Source organism: Nymphaea colorata, chromosome 10 (genome assembly GCF_008831285.2).
Source record: "Nymphaea colorata isolate Beijing-Zhang1983 chromosome 10, ASM883128v2, whole genome shotgun sequence".
Taxonomy (NCBI): domain Eukaryota; kingdom Viridiplantae; phylum Streptophyta; class Magnoliopsida; order Nymphaeales; family Nymphaeaceae; genus Nymphaea; species Nymphaea colorata.
This window is the reverse complement of record NC_045147.1, coordinates 22,495,818-22,513,112: the sequence shown is the minus strand read 5'-3', so window position 1 is coordinate 22,513,112 and position 17,295 is coordinate 22,495,818. Positions and strand designations below refer to the sequence as shown.

Here is a 17,295-nt window from a genome sequence, read left to right as displayed (position 1 = left end):
GGTGAAGGGCATTTCATTAATTCGCTGTTAGCAGACAGGCAACAGAACCTGTAAGAGCACAATTAAATGTGGAACAAATAGCACTTGCCTTAATAATAATTCTTCATCATCAATAGTCATCCGGGCTGCAGCTTGAACATTTTCAATTAAGATACAAAAAGGAACTCAACCATCAGAAACTGAATGTGAATCCGGAGGAGATAAATGGCAAAGGACCATGAGAAGTTGGAACCCAAGATCAACCATCTACCACAGCCAGTAGAGGAAAAGAAATTCCAATAACACCAGATCAGGAAGGCAAAACCGGATTTGAAATTACATCCTCACCTTCCACAGGTACCGTAGTTGGTCCTTTCACACTCAGGCACAACTTAAACTAAAAACTCGAGCAAGGGAAAGAGAAAGGTTACAAGCAATTGTTCAAAAAGTCCGGGCAATGATGACGTGTGCGAGTGTGAAGGGCGTGAGCAGCCTTTTCCTTTCTGAACCATAATAATCTACTTGATGTACTGAGACATCCACTTGAAACCGTCGCCAAACCCCATCTTACGGACTATACTGCACATGAAGACCTCGAGTGGCCTAACATTCGAGTCGGTCAAGTTCACCTTCCCCTTCCCTGTGGTGAAGTTGCTCAACCCAAGGTGGTAGCGAAGCTCCTCCTCTGATGCTGCATATGGGATGTCAATCTTATTACCCAGGACAAGGAATGGAACAGATGTCAATGCATCATCTGAGAGAAGGGCGTCCAATTCCTTTTTCGACTCTGCAAACCGCTCCTTGTCAGCTGCATCCACGAGATATACCACAGCATCCACCTGCAAATTGTTTTAGGGGATTTTAGATAAAAGTGAAACTCATGCATAGCAATGCTAATGGCTAAGAGAGAGAACTTTTAAAAGTGGATAAAAACATGGTGCAGCAGACCATCCACATTGCCATGGGGGCAAGAACTCGGATAATCAAAATAAAACTGATTCACAAATAATGGACAACCACTCAGTAGTTTGAGCTATCCTGCTCCTCGCACACATATCATAATCCAGAAATTGAACATTTATCAAGAGCCACGCATGCCAAGGGAACAAATCCCTTGCAAATATCCAAAGTTTCCCAGAAGAACCTAAAATGTAGATGACAACAACCATTATAATTTGGGGTACATGGTAAGGTAAAATCACTGATGACTACACATTTGTCAGCCAAATTTATCAATAAGTTTGCACTACTGAATATATCAAAAAGTAGAATTTAAACCATCAAAATTTCAACATAGCTCCAACAAATCAAGGAGAACAGCTTTTATTATTCTAAGTTTTCACTAGTTATTGCTTGGGATTGCTAAACAAAATTTATTTGGATGCCTTAAGAAAAGACTATCGTCGTCATAGGTGGTGGCTAAATCTCTCTCTCTCTCTGTGTGTGTGTGTGTGTGTGTGTGTGTGTTATTCATGTTCCAGTTGAAATCCCAAAAGACATGCTAGAAGAAAAAGGAGGCAGGACTATTCTTCCTCTCCTAGTTTTGTGGTGAAGATTAGCAGATACAAAGCAGAGAGCAAAACCCACTCTCCCGTCTGAACCTAGGCCTATCATGAAAAGAACGTCACCACCAGAAGAAGTTAATCTGCCAACAGAATCATTCCTCAATCTGCTGTCAGCACTAGTAGCGACTCATGAGTGGGAGCTCCAGGAATTCCATTTACATAAAGCCCCAGGATTCCTAGTAAGCATAGATACCTGGTTGACTTCTATCATAAGCAAGGTCATCTTTGACCAGTACAATGAGAACATAAAGGGTTAAAAGAGCCGTTTGAGATATCAACACTTAGTTGGCTTTGCCCATGAAGACTGTTACTAAATATAGCTGCAGCTACAAGAACTCTATGAGTTCCAGCTAGCATATACTAACACAACTACGCTCGAGTATCAAGAACAGAAAACAATTCGTTAGACCACATTGGAGAAGGAACATATAGTATGTCACTTCCAAAAAACCAACCGAACTTTCCATGTTACCAATAGCCTCCAAATTCCAAAAAACATAACCACTTCTCATTCTGAGAGTACCCTTTAAATGAAAAAGTACACAAAGTAACATCCTTAAATTTGTTCATATAATTCTAAAATTATAGAAAAGAAAGTGAATATGCAGTGCTGGTATCACAGACATAGCAATGGAAGGTCCACGTCTTCCTCTGTATTGCAATTACTGCATGGTCCTTTGAGCACTGAGCAGCATCTTCTGGCAAAAAAAATCATAGCAAAATGAACCCCTCAGCAGCTTTTGCACCCCAAAACAAACTCAATCAACCCGTAGTCACCTATATCATTCCCAGCTTTAGTAAGGTCTTTTCTCAATTCTTTTCTTTTTTGCTTTTCTCCAGAAAATTTTGGCAATTCAAAAACTTCAAAAATTATAATATGGTAGGAAAAAGACAGTTATGAATTCTCTAATGGGCTTCCTACTTTCTTACAAAAAGGACATATTTGACCACCATTCATAAAGTTTTCAAAAGTTATAGAAGAAAGCATAAAAAGAAAATCTACATCATATAAGTGTGCATGTGTGTAAGAGATACTATCATGAATACATTCACCACCGTGAGATTTTTTTTAACAGTTTGCGAATGTCAGGAAACTTTCACAATATTATCATATGCAGATATCTTAACAATACAGACCCCATATTTCCAAGAGATTGTTACTATTGCTCATGCACTAAAGCAGATCAAGCCTTGCAGGTAGGTCCAGAGTAGTTTGTCTAACACAATTCAAGTCTTTGATCTAGTGAATTTTAAAAAACAATAATAATTCTTTACAAATGTACTTTTGGTGTATTTGGATTGTCCATTTACATAATACATATATATGAGTAATGTAACGTCATTAGAAACTATAGTGTCAAAAATTGCTCGAGTTCTTTTTTTTCAGGTGGAATTGACTACTGATGTAATATATCAGTAAGAGGTGCATGTAGCCACATGATATAAATGAACAATTTGCAAAATTTGATGACCTCCAATCATGCATGCACCTTTATTGTGGAGGAAGCAAGTCAATGTTTCGATGTGAACTGGATACCACAACCATTGTGACAATCAGCAACCTCATCATTAGTGAATGATATCACAACAGCAATCATGCCCACTGGACCAGCATTTTTGACATCAACTCTGTTCAACTGGTTCCTTTTGTACGTATATCCTTCTTGGATACAACAGATTAAAAACATACATATCTAATATGAGATATATAAAGCACCGAACTAGATGATCAGATACAAATTCTTATATATGTGTAACTATGCAAATTCCAGCAATAACTAAATAATCGTCATTCTAGTTTTCTAACAAATGTAAAAAAATTCTTAAATGGTTTAACAGAAGCTTGCAAGCAAAAAAATCCGCTTGTTAATAGGAAGAAACATATAGGAAGATTAAGAAAAAGCTTAATCCATTGCAATCAACACTCTTAACTCAGTCAGAGACCTGCTATCAAGCTTCAACTTAAAATCAGCATCAATACCAATCCAAGTATGTATCAGTAGCTGAACCTTTGCAAACCATGAATGATGCAAAGATCTCATAAAACCAGAACCAATAGGGTTCAGCCAATTTTAACCATGCTTAAAAATATGAATAATTTCTCACAGAAGCCAATGGAAACTCCTGACCTTCTCTACAACTATTCAGTATTTCTAGACCTTCAGATCCACAAAGTAACATGTCTCCCAATCAACGTACATTATTGAACCAATTCAGTCATTTATATCTTCACTAAAACAGCAGTAAAAGTTCTCCGCTAAACAAGAAAACAGCAGGCTACCAAATGATGGCAATTTAGCCATATCTTTCCTGTGGACTTGCATGTGGGAAACACAAATCTTCCTTGCAAAAGTTAATGGGGTTCAGATTAGGAGAAGCTGCAACATTTCATCTATCAGTGTTGATACATCAACTGCCCCTTCCCTTGGAAACCCTTTGAGAAATTAATCGAAGTATATAAGTTCATGCAATCTTAGCCCCACACAATGAGGCAGAACAGCTGTCCTTAGATAAAAGAAAAGGATCGTTCTGACTGCAATAAATAAAGTAATAAGCAACCAAAGGCACAGATAGGTCACGGAAACAGTCCCCTCTAGACTGCAACACCAAATAGTTCTGGAATTCAAAAAATGACCAATTTCTAGATGGCAAAATAATGTACTCTCCTCAACGAAATTCATAGAATTCAAAAACAGATAAGCAGTTAATTCATCCTAGGAGACAACGTGAATGTCCCACAGAAAGCCATACCAAAATCTTACATGTACCTATGAATTAGAAACAATCTCAAGCAAATATTCTTAAAGGAACAACAGTTGAGTCACATTATTCTGCCTCTAAACCTAGAATGATCGAAAACACTAGATGACCAGGAAATTTTTTTTTTTAAAAAAAAAAAACGATACACCCATGATTATGGTTAATATCTTTTTTTTTTTTGGGTGGGGGGGGGGGGGAGGTGGGTGGGTGGCAGATGGGAATGCCCTCACCTTTGCATAATAGTCCTTCCAAACCCGACGAGCAATCTGATGGCCTCCAAGGTCAAAAGCCTTAAATTTGATCTTGCCAATGCTTAGCTCCTCGGAAGTTGGATACTGAGTAGGTTGATGTTGCACTAATCTCTAAAATAACAGAAACACCACAACCAAGTTCAATCAAGAAAATAACAGGATGAGAAAGCAAAAAGATCATTACGTTGCAATGCTTCAAAATGATAATTGAACACAATCATGAAGTTCAATAAAAGATCATTTCCATTAAAAATTTGCATCCACCTTTATAGAAAAAATAAAGACGAGAAAACATATACAAGTTTACCGAACTGGTTGGATTTTCCAAAAATGAACATATTTCAGAAAGCAAAAATATAAGAAGAAACAGAAAGAAGAGAATGATCATATCTTCTGAAACATATAAACACAGCAACAAAATGGGAGGAGAAAAAGAGGATCCATAATACAACTGGCAAATCCTAATCAAGATTAAGGAACAGGGATGTAGACCCAAATTGAAAAAATTGCGACTCTGCATACTGAATGACCATAATGACAGGGTGACAACAAGAAAAAAGTAGACCAAGAATTTCAAAAGCCCCTTACCTCGTCCTTCAACATATGAAGCAGTGTGGTCTTCCCAGCATTATCCAACCCCAAGAAAAGAATTTTTGCTTCCTTCTGCCACAGCCCTAGCGAGGCAAGAACCCCATAGAACCAATCGAGTAGAAACATCTTCAAAAATCTACGATTCTTTTTCTAGAGATCTGGAAGATCCACGGGTTCCTTATCAACAACCACAAGAATATGGCTGGAGAAAAGAGATCAAGAGAATGAATGAACGATATTGAACGAAGAAAAGACGGAGGAGAGGCAGGGAGAAGAGAGAAGGATATGAAGCCCTACTTCTTCCCCTTTGTGCTCCGCAAAATTAAAAAACAATCTGAAGCCATGAAAAAGGGGGGAAAAAATAGAAAAGTACAGAAACAAAAAAAAACTAGGTTGAGGCCTGAGCAGTGGGGACCCAGAAACGTATGGCTAAAGGGCACTAATAAATAGCAAATCAAATAACTATAGTCATAAGAAAAATTTACAATTGGCCTCAGAAAGTAAATCAAGTAACTAGTCATGAACAAATTGAGAATTGGCCTTGTTGGCTTTACACATTCTGAAAACAATGTTCGATCATTTCATCACTAATGTTGTCGGTGTATGCTTCTCAATATAAGTAACCAGACATCATTGACCCATTTCCATAAAAACGATATCATCATAATTGCAGACTTTTGGTCTATCTCAATTATCTTCATCCTATACAAATATCTTCTAGCAAAGCATGTAAAAAAATATATATATATTTTTTCATGATGAGCATATCATTACAATTACAGGCTTTTAGTTTTGCCTTTGTTATCTCCTATCCTAAAAAAAAACATACCTTCTATCAAAGAATGTAAAAAAACAACTTTTCATTATAAGCATATCATCATAATTGTAGGCTTTTGGCATGTCTCAATTATCTCATGTCCAAAACAAATATCATCTATCAAATCATCTAAAAACATAATTTTTCATGATAAACATGTTAAAGAAAGTACCTCAATATGCTCGATCTCTTGGGAAACTACAAAAGAAAATCGCAAAGGCTTTGCTATCTTTCGCCAATCAAAATACTATTGAAATCTCAATTTTCCTGTTCAACCTGGAAAAACGCATAGAGGTTAATAATCACTCCACAAGAAAAATAAACAAGATCAATAGCTAAAATGCATTTCACTAAAAATTGAAAATCAAGCAGTACAATTAGTCTGCAATTAAACATATGAAATAAAAGCTTGTATTTTCAGGTCAAATGCTCACAAGTCGCTCATGATCATCAAAAAAGATTAAGAAGTGAAGAATTGGCTCATTGATCGTATAAAGGAAAGGTCTAAGTAGTGGAAACCATACAAAGGAATGGTTAAAAAACACTTACCAAAAAGAAAGATTCCAGTACTTCACCTAAACGACCTGGAAAACAAACGTCGGTTTCACCAGCTAATTTGAAAATAGGCGGAGGTTCAACCAGTTGTACTACTTTATCAAAACAGAAGCCAAGAAATTCATGAGGAAGAAACTAGTAGATCGGCACATGGATAAGACGGCTAGGAGCTCTTCACCGGAATTTTCTTAGTTAGCAAGGATAACTGCATGCAGATCGATTACTTCCAAACAGTGACATAAGGGATAAATTATCACATATACATATCTCCGACCATCCAACGGGTTCCAGTTTTTTTCAAGAACCTATGTTAGGAAAATGAAAGAGAAATCCGAAAAAGGTCAATAGACTCTGAAAGCTGAAATTCTGATTGGCATAAGAACAACTACTGGTACAAACAAAATTTGGGACATGCATACTTACTGGTGATCAAAACCCCAAATTTCGCAATCAAAACCCCCAAATCGGAACTCCAAAATGCAAATCCCCAAATCCGCAATCAAAAAGGGCAAATCAAACGCCCAAATCAAAAGAAGAAGAAAAGAGAGAGAGAGGGTGAACAGGCGATGGCCCAGTTAAGAGGCATCCACGACGGCGAAAGCCAAACAGGCGAAGCAAAAAAAAAACAGGAAATGGAAGAAAAAAACGAAGGAAGAGAAACGAGAGAGATATCGAGAGACTCACGGGGCGGAGATTCACAGAAACGCAGACTGGCAGAGGCAGAAATTCAAAAGCAGACTGCGTTCCGAGTGCTGCACTTCTCTTTCATACGGGCGAAACTTTACACGCCCTCGAGAAGGAGGAGCATTCACAATCAGAAACGAAGTTCCGCCCTTTTTTCTTTGGTGTCAACTGTCAACAAAAAAGAATTTGGGGGTTAATTGCCAACGCGAAAACACGCATGGACGATAGATCGTCCGTCACCGTCAGTGAGTTGCATCCCTCTCGCGCGCGCACACACACGCTGTGCGTCTAAAATAAAGGGCTTGTTTGAATGCTTGGATAACTTATCGAAGGTTAAAAAGATCGACTTTTTCTACCACATTATATGTATATATACAATCTTCCAGCCATCTTGATGACAATCGTCCAAAAATGGTGTGTTGCAAGATGCCATAAGATTTATATGATTTTATATTAATACTATTAAAATTTGAAATCAACTATTTTTATGATTTGGTGGTTATTTTTTAGTTTTGTATCGTTAAAACCCCTCGTAGAGACTATATTTTGTTATTAAAAACCAAATCTAAACGACTAGCGGTCGTAAAACAACCATTCAATTATAAAAATAACCTGCTGATTTGAATTATTTTATATAAATGTACAAAAAGAATGTTTGATGTGCGGAAGTAGTCATCCCTGAAATTTCGTGAACTTGTGTTTGTTTTCCCGTCTTCCACAGCACGGTTTTCCTCCTCCTTTGTACGATGTGAGAGTGGGACAGTCGGTGTGTGGCACGGATAATTTATGATTTTCAATCCCAAGTGAATACCGTCTCGTTTCAAACACGGTCCAAGGCATCCAGAAAAGGACGTAGCTTCCTGCAACCACCAGATCCGAATTCAAATTACATGAATAAGTCAGTCGCCACCCATATTCCTCATAGAAATTCACACACACATATATATAATGGGGTTGGTAGCCTTTCGGTTTTCATTTTAAACTCTAGTGGCGTCAACTTTTTGTTATGTAAAAAGAAAGACACTGATATGCAAATTGAAACATAAATAAAAAAAACTTCAAATTGTTTGAGGTGGTTGGGCGATTAAATCAGTGAGCTTCCGGCTGCACTAATGATGGGAGAGACTAGTTTTAGTTGCTTTTCTTGGTTATTTTGATTGACCTGGCTGTATCACTTTCTACTATGTTATTTTTGGCCTATATTTTTTGGTATTTTGATACTTCGACTTCAACTAAGGAAGTATGAACACTAGAATGGGTTGGAACAGAACGGTAAACATTGGAGGTTGGTGAAGATGAAGATCCATACCAAACTCGGGTCCGACTCGAATCTCAGCCAAATTTTAAGGAAAAAAAGTACCGTGAAAGATTTTATTCTCATGAAAAGTGGACTGGATTTGGTTGATGCGATTGATATTAGGCCCGAGCAGGACCGAAGGGGCGAAGCCAGTAACCCAAATAATACAATATTAAAATGGTTATGGTCATTGAACGACCATAACCTGTGGCTGTAGTTTAGTGGTAAGAATTCTACGTTGTGGCCGTAGAGACCTGGGCTCGAATCCCAGCAGCCACAATCAGAATTTTTTTTTTTCTTTTGTAATTTCCTTTCAAAATACCTTTTATAACTACGCACCCCTCGTTCTCCCTCTTCCGAGCCGGTTGGGGGTTGCTGACTTGCTCACAAGAAGGTTTAAAAAAAAAATTGAAAAGACTGAAGGGGAAAATAAGTTTTTGTTTGTTTTCTTTAGTACTTCAGAAAGCTAAAAGGAGGAAAGGATGAACAAACATTTTTAGTTCCAACTGAAGGAACGGTGTAACATCGGAATTTAACTGTGAACTTAGATAAACAGTCCAGGTAGGTAAGCTAAGGAATCATGCCTAATTTAAATGTAGTATTTTGCTCCATTGGAGCTCATAAATTTCTTAAAAAGAGGTTTGTTTCTTTCTTGAAGTCATAGAAAACAAAAAGCCACTTGGAATATCCAAGAGAGCTTAGCACAACGCTTGGGAGTTGGGACTCGGGCTTAGGGTTAAACCCTCTATACTGCAAAAAAGATGCCACCAATGCACAAGTTGAAATATATTATAGAAAGTTGAAATATATTATAAGACTCAGCTCTGAACAATAGGTTGAAATACTCCTCTTAGTTACTTAGAAATACCACTTTGAACGGTCCCTATAAATTCCAAGATGGTACATTTTCTCATGTTGTAAGAACCTTCGTTCGATAAGATGTAAAGTTCAGTTGCAATGAATCTTATAATACTTTAGGTAGAACAACTACGTACAGGTAGTCAAGTGCGGAAACAAACACCGAGTTTTCCTTTAATTCAGTTAATACTCATCTGACGTCCTAAAGTGACAGAAGAGATGCTAAAGGTGCGTCATGGGGATAGTGTTGATTCTCATATGATTGTGGTGCTATGCGTGCACTAGATGCATGTGCACACACACACACACACACAAGTTTAATATATTATCTTTCTCGGGGGGGAAGAAAAGCCTTTTTTTTTTCAATCTCTAGCATCTTATCTGTGTAAAATGAAGAGAAGAAAAACTTTTTTGTGAATCCTTAATATTTTATTTATGAAAAATGAAACCGCAGTCCCTCAAAAAGAAAAATTAGGCGTTCTTGAGATAGCGAAGAGTTTTTATGGTCTCGTGTCATAAGGTTCCGAGGGGCAGGTTGGGTTAGTGGGTTAGGGAGAGAGCTCGGTTTGATTCTTATGGTAACTATTCTTTTGTATAAACAGTGGCACTGTCCGTAAAAGCAAAGGAAGCTGGCGGGGTTTGGCCTTTTTCTTTCAAGTCTTTTGCAAACACCAGAATGGTACATGTAGAGCTTTCACTTCAACAACTTCTGTGATACCTTATTTTTACAGACAATCCTTGTCGGGGCTCCGATAGAGCCTCATAGCTCCTTAACAGTTACATCATTTTCCCCTCATTGCTGAAGTATCTCAGCCCTACAACAGAAAACCATATTTCTCTCCTGCTAGTGCCCTCCTATTTTAGACCATTTGAAGCCAACAAGTTTTATGGCACGTCTGATGCTGCAACTAGCAGCTGAATTAAGAATGACGGAGAATGAGACAAATTCATAGCATGCACCCCTTGATTGTAGCCCAAAATCAAATATCCTTGTCAGCTTTGGATACTTGAGAATACAAAAGATCTTTCATGCAATCCTGAAGAAGAATGCTTTGATGTTGCATGAGAGCCAAATTAAGTTGGGAGATATCGCGAGATCTGTTATTGTCACATGCTACCTTCACCTTTATCCATGGATTCAGATAGGTAACTTAAGATGAAACCATCAATATCGCCTTGAAGAACAGAATCAGAGTCTGATACTTCATAATTTGTCCGGAGATCCTTCACCATGCGATAAGGCTGCAGGGAAGAAAAAGCATGTCTTCAAGTCAGCTGCATGTGCGACATCATACACACAAATATATATATATATATATATATAATTTATTTAGAGAGAGAAAGGCCAAATACATGGAGGACATATGAGCGAATCTGGTTTCCAAAATTAATATCAGTGAGGGACTGGGTATGTTTGGCATTCAACTGTGCCTGCCGTTGCATCTCAAGTTGATCCAACCGAGACTGAAGCACGGCCATAGCCATGGCCTTGTTTTGGTGCTGTGACCTATACCAGAAACAAAAGCAGAAGTTATAATATAAATTTAAAATCTCGGTTTATACTTTACACTATATGGTAACTGCGTCCAACATGCGTTTCGCAGGGTGAAAGTTCAGGAGAAGAGGGGGATGGGGGAGGACATGACATATGAAGGAGTCAAAACTTTAGATGCTTAGATAAGCAGAGGTCACCATGACGTTATTCATAGAGGGAAAAAAAAACACACACAACTTGATTAGACATTTAAAGAAGATTCATGCACCCACAAATCAAAGACCTGGGATCACAATGCCATCAGATCAGGATGACAACGAGCTTTCCATAGCATATTGAAGGACTGAGTCTTATTTTTCTTTTTGGTAAGTGGAAAGCTCCAACCATGTCTCATAAGACTCTTACTCTTTGGTTACAGAGTAGGAAAGAGATTCTTAGAGAGCAGTTCTCCTTTGAAACCTTTTATCAATTGTTGATACTTTCCAGGCGAAATGCTGTAGAGTTATCTGAGGAAGTCTTCTATGTTGCATTGCATCGACCAGGATCTTTCCAGAGTCTTTACTGAAGAGAAATTGTTTACATAAAATCAACCACTCCCTTGGACACTACATTGTCAAAGGGAAAAAGAGTTGGAAAAGAGAAATTTGTGTCAAAAAGCATGGGCCCTAGATACTTTCCTAGTGCATAGCAAATTAACAAACATCAGAAAAATTTCCTGGTAAAAAACTTGTCATTCTACACAATAGTTTTCTCCACTCTAAAATTCTGGGGGTGTAAGCTTTATTTTCCTTTTTCAAAACAGAGTTCATCCAAATTTTTTCTGTCCAGTCACTAAGCAGAGGAGAAAACTCTATTAAATTGATTTGATTAAGGCCATATGTTTTCGAAGTAAAAAACTTTGACCATATGATGCATGTGGAAAATGCACTTTTGCTGTTGAAACCTGCATAAATTTAGTCCCTGATGCTACTGGTACTCATGCTGATGTCAAGAATTATCAGCGCTGGGATAGACAGAAAGTAGAAGGCACACAATATAGGGCTTACAAGAGAACAATATAGGGCTTCAGAGAGAACATGAGAGGAAACAATATCACAATTGATGCACCTAGCTTCAGAAAACAGATTATCTAAAAGTAAAGCACAGAATAAGGTCATGCAAATCAATGCTGCAAACAAATAAACATATGAGCACACGAGAGAGAGCAGGAGAGGGAGAGAGATTGTCTTATACCTTTCATTTTGACAAACAGCAGATATTTGTGTTGGAATATGCACTATTCTCACTGCACTTTCTGTTGTATTCACATGCTGACCTCCAGCTCCACTAGCACGAAATCGTTCTATACGAAGGTCAGACTCATTGATCTGGAATCTAGAAGAAGCATCGGCCAGGATAGGTATAACAGCAACAGCAGCAAAAGAAGTGTGCCGACGCTTCGCACTATCAAAAGGTGATATCCTCACCAATCTATGCACACCAACCTCTGCCTTGGCATAACCAAATGCATTGTCTCCATCAACTTTAATTGTTGCCCGCTGCAGGCTAGGAGAAATTGGACCAATAAATGTGACAATGCTGGCAAACTTAGTATTTGGTGAAAGAGACAAATGTAAGAACAATAGCAAATTAGCTACATTATATACTTATTATTATGAGAAAGAGATGTTAGAAATCAGTTACACATCATACAAGAAAAAAGCTCAAGTTTGCTTAATGATTTGCATCAATTGCTTCTTTTATTCCAACCCATAGCCTAAGTTCTCTTTCCCTCTAATATTGATCAAGAAGTAAGACAGAGAAAAGCAAAATAGGAAATTTGGATTAGCAATGCCCTTCAGAAGGGCCTGGCATAATCAGGTACCCAGAACAAGAATTATTTAGGCCACAGTTAATTACAGTGTCCTTGGATAGAATAGTCATTTTTGTTTAATTTGCTCTTTTTTCAACCACCTTTCTGTCTTGTAACTGTACATCCTGGACTTCTCTAGCCTACAACTAGTGTATCTCTACTCAGATACAAGAGTTTAAATTTTCTATTCAATGCTTTCTTTATAGGTGGGTATAGATATTTCCCTATGTCTTTCATTGAATCATTTTGAAATTAGTATTCCCCGACTATGACAGTTATTGACAATCACTTGTTATTTTCAATCAGCATTGTATCTTTCACATTAAATAGAAAAAATACAGATACCAAATTATCTCTTAGCTGTTGGAGATAATAAGTGTTGGTATTGTGAAATAAATAACCTTTTTGTATTCAGCTCTTGCATATTGGCAAGCATGCTAAACTTTGTTCCTTAAGCCTGTTTCACTATCATTAACAAGCAATTTCGTGGACCAAACTGAACCAAGTCACCAGCTGCCTCAGTTCACTTCGCAGCCTTCACACACAAAGTAAAGGAAGTTTTACAAGATCAAGCACCAGATTTGGTATCTAAGGTTGGATTAAATGTTTAACAAGAAAAGTCATGCAAAACCTTGAAACAGAAGTAGGACATACAAGGCAAGAAAACAAACCTTGATTCCAGCAACCTCGCCAGGCATTTCATCAACTAAAGTAACATTGAATCCACGTCGAGTTGACCACATCTTATACATGTGCATAACCATTGATGCCCAGTCCATGCTCTCTGTTCCTCCAGCTCCAGCTTGAACCTTAGTTACATGAGTAGACAGCCTTAAACTAGTTAAATAGCATACAGAAACAATATTCTAATATTCTATCTATCTGAGATCTTGTGTGGATGTGAATTGCTGTCAAAAATTTGGTAAACAGTTGAATAGAAAATCTGGCTGAGGACTCATTTCGCCTTAAACAAGGAAAAAAGTTTAATAAGGGGAAATTATTGCCAAAAAGTTTTATAGACACTACATTCAACTTCAAAAGCAACTCTTTAGAAGAGTAAAGCCCATAGCGTTTCCCCAACTTTTCCACTTGGCATCAAGCATGTCTCCTTTTCAGGCTTCACAGAAAAAAGATGTGCTTCTCAAAAGAAATAGTTGCACCGCAGTACATGAGCGAATGTAAATAATCACAATACTAGGTCAAGATGCTCTCCAAACAATTAGGAAAATGGAGTATTGATCAATAAATTTTGGTGCAAATACAAATCACAAAAGCAAATGAGTTTCAACTACATTGCACATAATACTTGAACAGAAAGAAGAACAAAGCCATTATAAGAATGGCACTAGACGTGAAGTGAGTGACAGGAGTGCTACATAATGCCTGACTAAGAAGAAGTGCAAAAATGAGAATGATGTTAGATCTGAAGAGTAAAAAGGCCTGACCTCAATAAAACAGGAACAGGAGTCATGTTCCCCTGCTAGCAGTGCTTCAAGTTCTTTCTCCTTTGCATTCTTTCTCATTCTATGCAATGCCTTCAGGTATTCCTTCAAAGACACAACCGAACGTCAAACAATCACCATCATCAAGCATTTTGCAGATATTGGGATTAACCATCGTTACAAGGCTCAGTTCCTCAGCTGTTAAGCCTCTTCATGACAATTATCCAAATTAGAAGCTACAAGTAACAGTTGATAAAATTGAGATGGCAGAGGTAATATACGAAACAAGCATAATTTTAGGATGATACCAATTATGTTCCACTACATGTTAAAAATCTTCCAGTATCTTCCTTCTAGCTCTTGATGAACATGAGACACAAACAAGAAATGCTGGCACATCAAATGGTTAATTATAAAACTTAAACAAATGGAAAAATTGGATGAGCATATTAAACTTAGAATAATAACAGATTGAATCAAGCTAGTTATAAATTACATTGACTGGCAAAATAGAATGCCAAACTGATATATCATATTAGCAAAGGATGAGAGATTTTAACTGTTGCCACTTAAGTAGGTCATATGCACAGACACATATGCATGTCCATGGGTGCTTGTGTTTTTATGACGGGAGAAAAAGAAAGAAAGAGAGTAAGCCAACGATAAGAGATGCTCACTTCTTCTAACATGTAATCATTTTCTTCCCTTGCAAGCTTCAGCATGTCAATGTTCTCGAGCAGTTCTTGCTGAAAACTGGTAACCTCCTTCATTTTTCCCATCAAGAAGCCATGCTCACGACTAAGCTTTCCAGCATTGACTGGGTCGTCCCAAAGGTTTGGCTTATTCAAGTGCTCAGACAATTGATCTAACCTGACTAACATCCGGTTCCACTGTAAATGTAAAACAACAACAAAACATTTCATGTTATCAACCACGTAAAAACTGAAAAGACGAACTCATAGGTTAATGGGAAAAGCAAACAATATGCGCGAATATGGCCTCAAAGAGAAAACCGATAAAGGGGGATATGAACAGGTTTTACGCACCCTGCTTATGACTATATATTTTGCTTTCATCTAATAAAATTGGAAAAAAAATGAAAGAGTGAAACTAGTACATGTGAACTTAAAATTGGAATTTTAACATAAAAGAGCATGCGTATCATGCAAAAAATATAATATATATTATATACTACATGTGTGTGTGTGTGCAAACGGAAAAATCAGAAGTAGGACTAGGAGATTGTAAAGAAGATAACAAATGAAGAAAGATGCAGATGAGATGGCTTGTATGAGTTCATTTCTAGGATTGATAAGAAAGCTTCTAGATATTTAACTGTGCCTATCAAAACTTTCTAGCCTCAGAACCCACTGCACTAAGAGAACTGACATTTCACGCAGGATCTACAAGAGGATCCAAAGCAGCTCAAGCAGAAAGTGAACCTACTTTCAACCGACTACCTCAACGCAATCATGGCCAATTGCAATCTCAAGTGATACAACCTCAAGTATCTAGCAACAAGTTGACATGCATTCCAGCATTTTATTCCCAAAGGGGCTCTTCGCATATCTTTAAGCAATGCAAGAGCCGCACGCTGCAGATTTTTCTTTTTTAAAACATGAATCATTCAGAAAATTTAATTTTAATAAAAATTTTGCTTGTTTCCTACGGGAACAATGGAAGTGACATTTCCCACAGACGTAGACTATATTATAAGGTAGCACTGCCGATAATGTCTGCGTACGGGTGATCACCAAAAAGTAAGAACTAGCAGGATGGAGGTATATGGTATTCTATAGCTCCAGAGGATCTAGACCTTATCTATAAACCAGAAGGCACTGGCAAGATAGGGGCATATGCCATATAAGGAGTGAAAACAATTGAAGTATAAAATACCACAACAAAAAACCAATTCAAGATAGCTGGTGTATGTCTTTTTCACATAAAACTCCCCATTTTTATTGCAAGATAGAATGTCAAGACTTTTTATACAGTACACATATTAGAAAATATGTAAATTCCTACCAAGCAGTGAACTATTTTCATCCATTCGAAAGAAGCAACAACGAATGCAATAAACAAGATGGTAAGGGATGGTGCAAAAGAATGTGAAACCGTAAAAATCAACAAAACCTGTAAACGTTTTTTCATGAGTTGGATCGACTGCGCTATCGCGGCAGCGTGGCTCCTCCAATCGCTTTCGTTCTCATCGAGGATCGGCCAGCCACGGGCGACGATATCGTCGACGGTGAGTCCATCGGAGGTCCTGTGCTCAAGCTCTGGTTGGGATCCGTACTCTCTCCTGGCGAAGCGCCCATTGACAAAAGGACATGAACATGGAGGAAACCCACGAATTTTATGCGACGCCCAACACCCATTCTCCGTTCTCTCGTCGGCATACGAAAAATCAAGGCAACCACTTGTGGAGTTAGATTGGAAAGCATGAAAAGAGCGGGAATTCGTCGAATGGGGAGGGAAGCGATGGCATTTTTGACGGCTCTGATGAGGTAAAGACAACCGAAAGAGTGGGATCTTCCGGAGGGAAAGCTTCATGGTTTTAGCTCGCTTTTGCAAGAGAAACCTCCCTCTTTGCGCTCCTTTTGCGCATAGAAGCAGGAAGCGATCCGCCCTCGATACGGGAAGTTTTTCGCGGCGGGCATCAATTTATCGTTTCAAGTTTACGCGCTTGGGGCGACAGGCGTTAAGAAGTTAATTAGAAAAAATATTTTTTTGATGAAACGTTGTTGTTAAGTGTGATGACGCGAAGGGATGGTTGAGATTAGGTAGCAAGAGGACGCGACAATGTTATTAAGTGTGATGATATGAAGTGGTTCATTGAGTTCATGAGGCAAGACGACATGCAATAAGGCGAAACTATGAGTAAATTTTTGAAGTATATAATATCCTTAGAAATAGCGTAGAAAATGAAAACAACAACTGAAATTAGTCATGGATGGTTAGTTTTCACCACAATGACCTAACTATGAACATGGGCAGCTTTATTTTATCAAAATGAGCTTGGTTGTATTGTGCAATATCAATTTAATATTGTATCATGGACCATTTCTTGTGTCCAATATTATTCCAAGTAGAAAAGTCCTGAAAAATATCCCAAGTAGCGAAGTCAGTGTTAAGCAAACTAAAAGAAA

The 17,295-nt window shown here is 37.9% G+C and overlaps 2 protein-coding genes and 1 non-coding gene across 4 annotated transcripts; 1 reads left to right on the top strand and 2 right to left on the bottom strand.

Annotated features, from left to right (window-relative positions):
* Positions 1 to 69: 69 nt before the first annotated feature.
* LOC116262377 (GTP-binding protein SAR1A) lies at positions 70 to 7,473 on the bottom strand. Of its 2 annotated transcripts, none has more exons than XM_031641691.2 (5): positions 7,203 to 7,473; positions 6,136 to 6,239; positions 5,144 to 5,304; positions 4,535 to 4,666; positions 70 to 818 (listed from the first exon to the last, which is right to left on the bottom strand). In XM_031641691.2, the coding sequence occupies exons 3-5, from the start codon at positions 5,270 to 5,272 to the stop codon at positions 498 to 500; spliced, it is 582 nt and encodes a 193-aa protein (XP_031497551.1). In that variant the 5' UTR covers positions 5,273 to 5,304; positions 6,136 to 6,239; positions 7,203 to 7,473; the 3' UTR covers positions 70 to 497. The 2 variants fall into 2 exon arrangements, with proteins under 2 accessions (XP_031497551.1, XP_031497550.1); XM_031641690.2 differs by having other exon boundaries at positions 5,144 to 5,348; positions 7,203 to 7,472.
* Positions 7,474 to 8,706: 1,233 nt separating this feature from the next.
* TRNAH-GUG (transfer RNA histidin (anticodon GUG)) lies at positions 8,707 to 8,778 on the top strand. Its single transcript has one exon. It is a non-coding gene; the product is annotated as a tRNA-His (tRNA).
* Positions 8,779 to 9,971: 1,193 nt separating this feature from the next.
* LOC116263415 (peptide chain release factor PrfB2, chloroplastic) lies at positions 9,972 to 16,789 on the bottom strand. Its single transcript, XM_031643172.2, has 7 exons — positions 16,280 to 16,789; positions 14,824 to 15,036; positions 14,150 to 14,251; positions 13,376 to 13,513; positions 12,086 to 12,390; positions 10,711 to 10,864; positions 9,972 to 10,599 (listed from the first exon to the last, which is right to left on the bottom strand). The coding sequence occupies exons 1-7, from the start codon at positions 16,697 to 16,699 to the stop codon at positions 10,465 to 10,467; spliced, it is 1,467 nt and encodes a 488-aa protein (XP_031499032.1). The 5' UTR covers positions 16,700 to 16,789; the 3' UTR covers positions 9,972 to 10,464.
* Between the last annotated feature and the right edge of the window lie 506 nt (positions 16,790 to 17,295).

Bases quoted from the DNA above. Each gene is read 5' to 3' on its own strand.
- LOC116263415 (XM_031643172.2), bottom strand. From the start codon at position 16,699: ATGAAGCTTTCCCTCCGGAAGATCCCACTCTTTCGGTTGTCTTTACCT. The intron at 15,037-16,279 runs GTTTTGTTGATT...TTACATTTACAG, and splicing joins TCATGAAAAAACGTTTACAG to TGGAACCGGATGTTAGTCAG. The intron at 10,865-12,085 runs GTATAAGACAAT...TTTCTGGTATAG, and splicing joins GCTGTTTGTCAAAATGAAAG to GTCACAGCACCAAAACAAGG.
- LOC116262377 (XM_031641691.2), bottom strand. From the start codon at position 5,272: ATGTTTCTACTCGATTGGTTCTATGGGGTTCTTGCCTCGCTAGGGCTG. The intron at 4,667-5,143 runs GTAAGGGGCTTT...CTGTTATTTTAG, and splicing joins TTCATATGTTGAAGGACGAG to AGATTAGTGCAACATCAACC. The intron at 819-4,534 runs GTGAGGGCATTC...AACAATTTGCAG, and splicing joins GGAAGGACTATTATGCAAAG to GTGGATGCTGTGGTATATCT.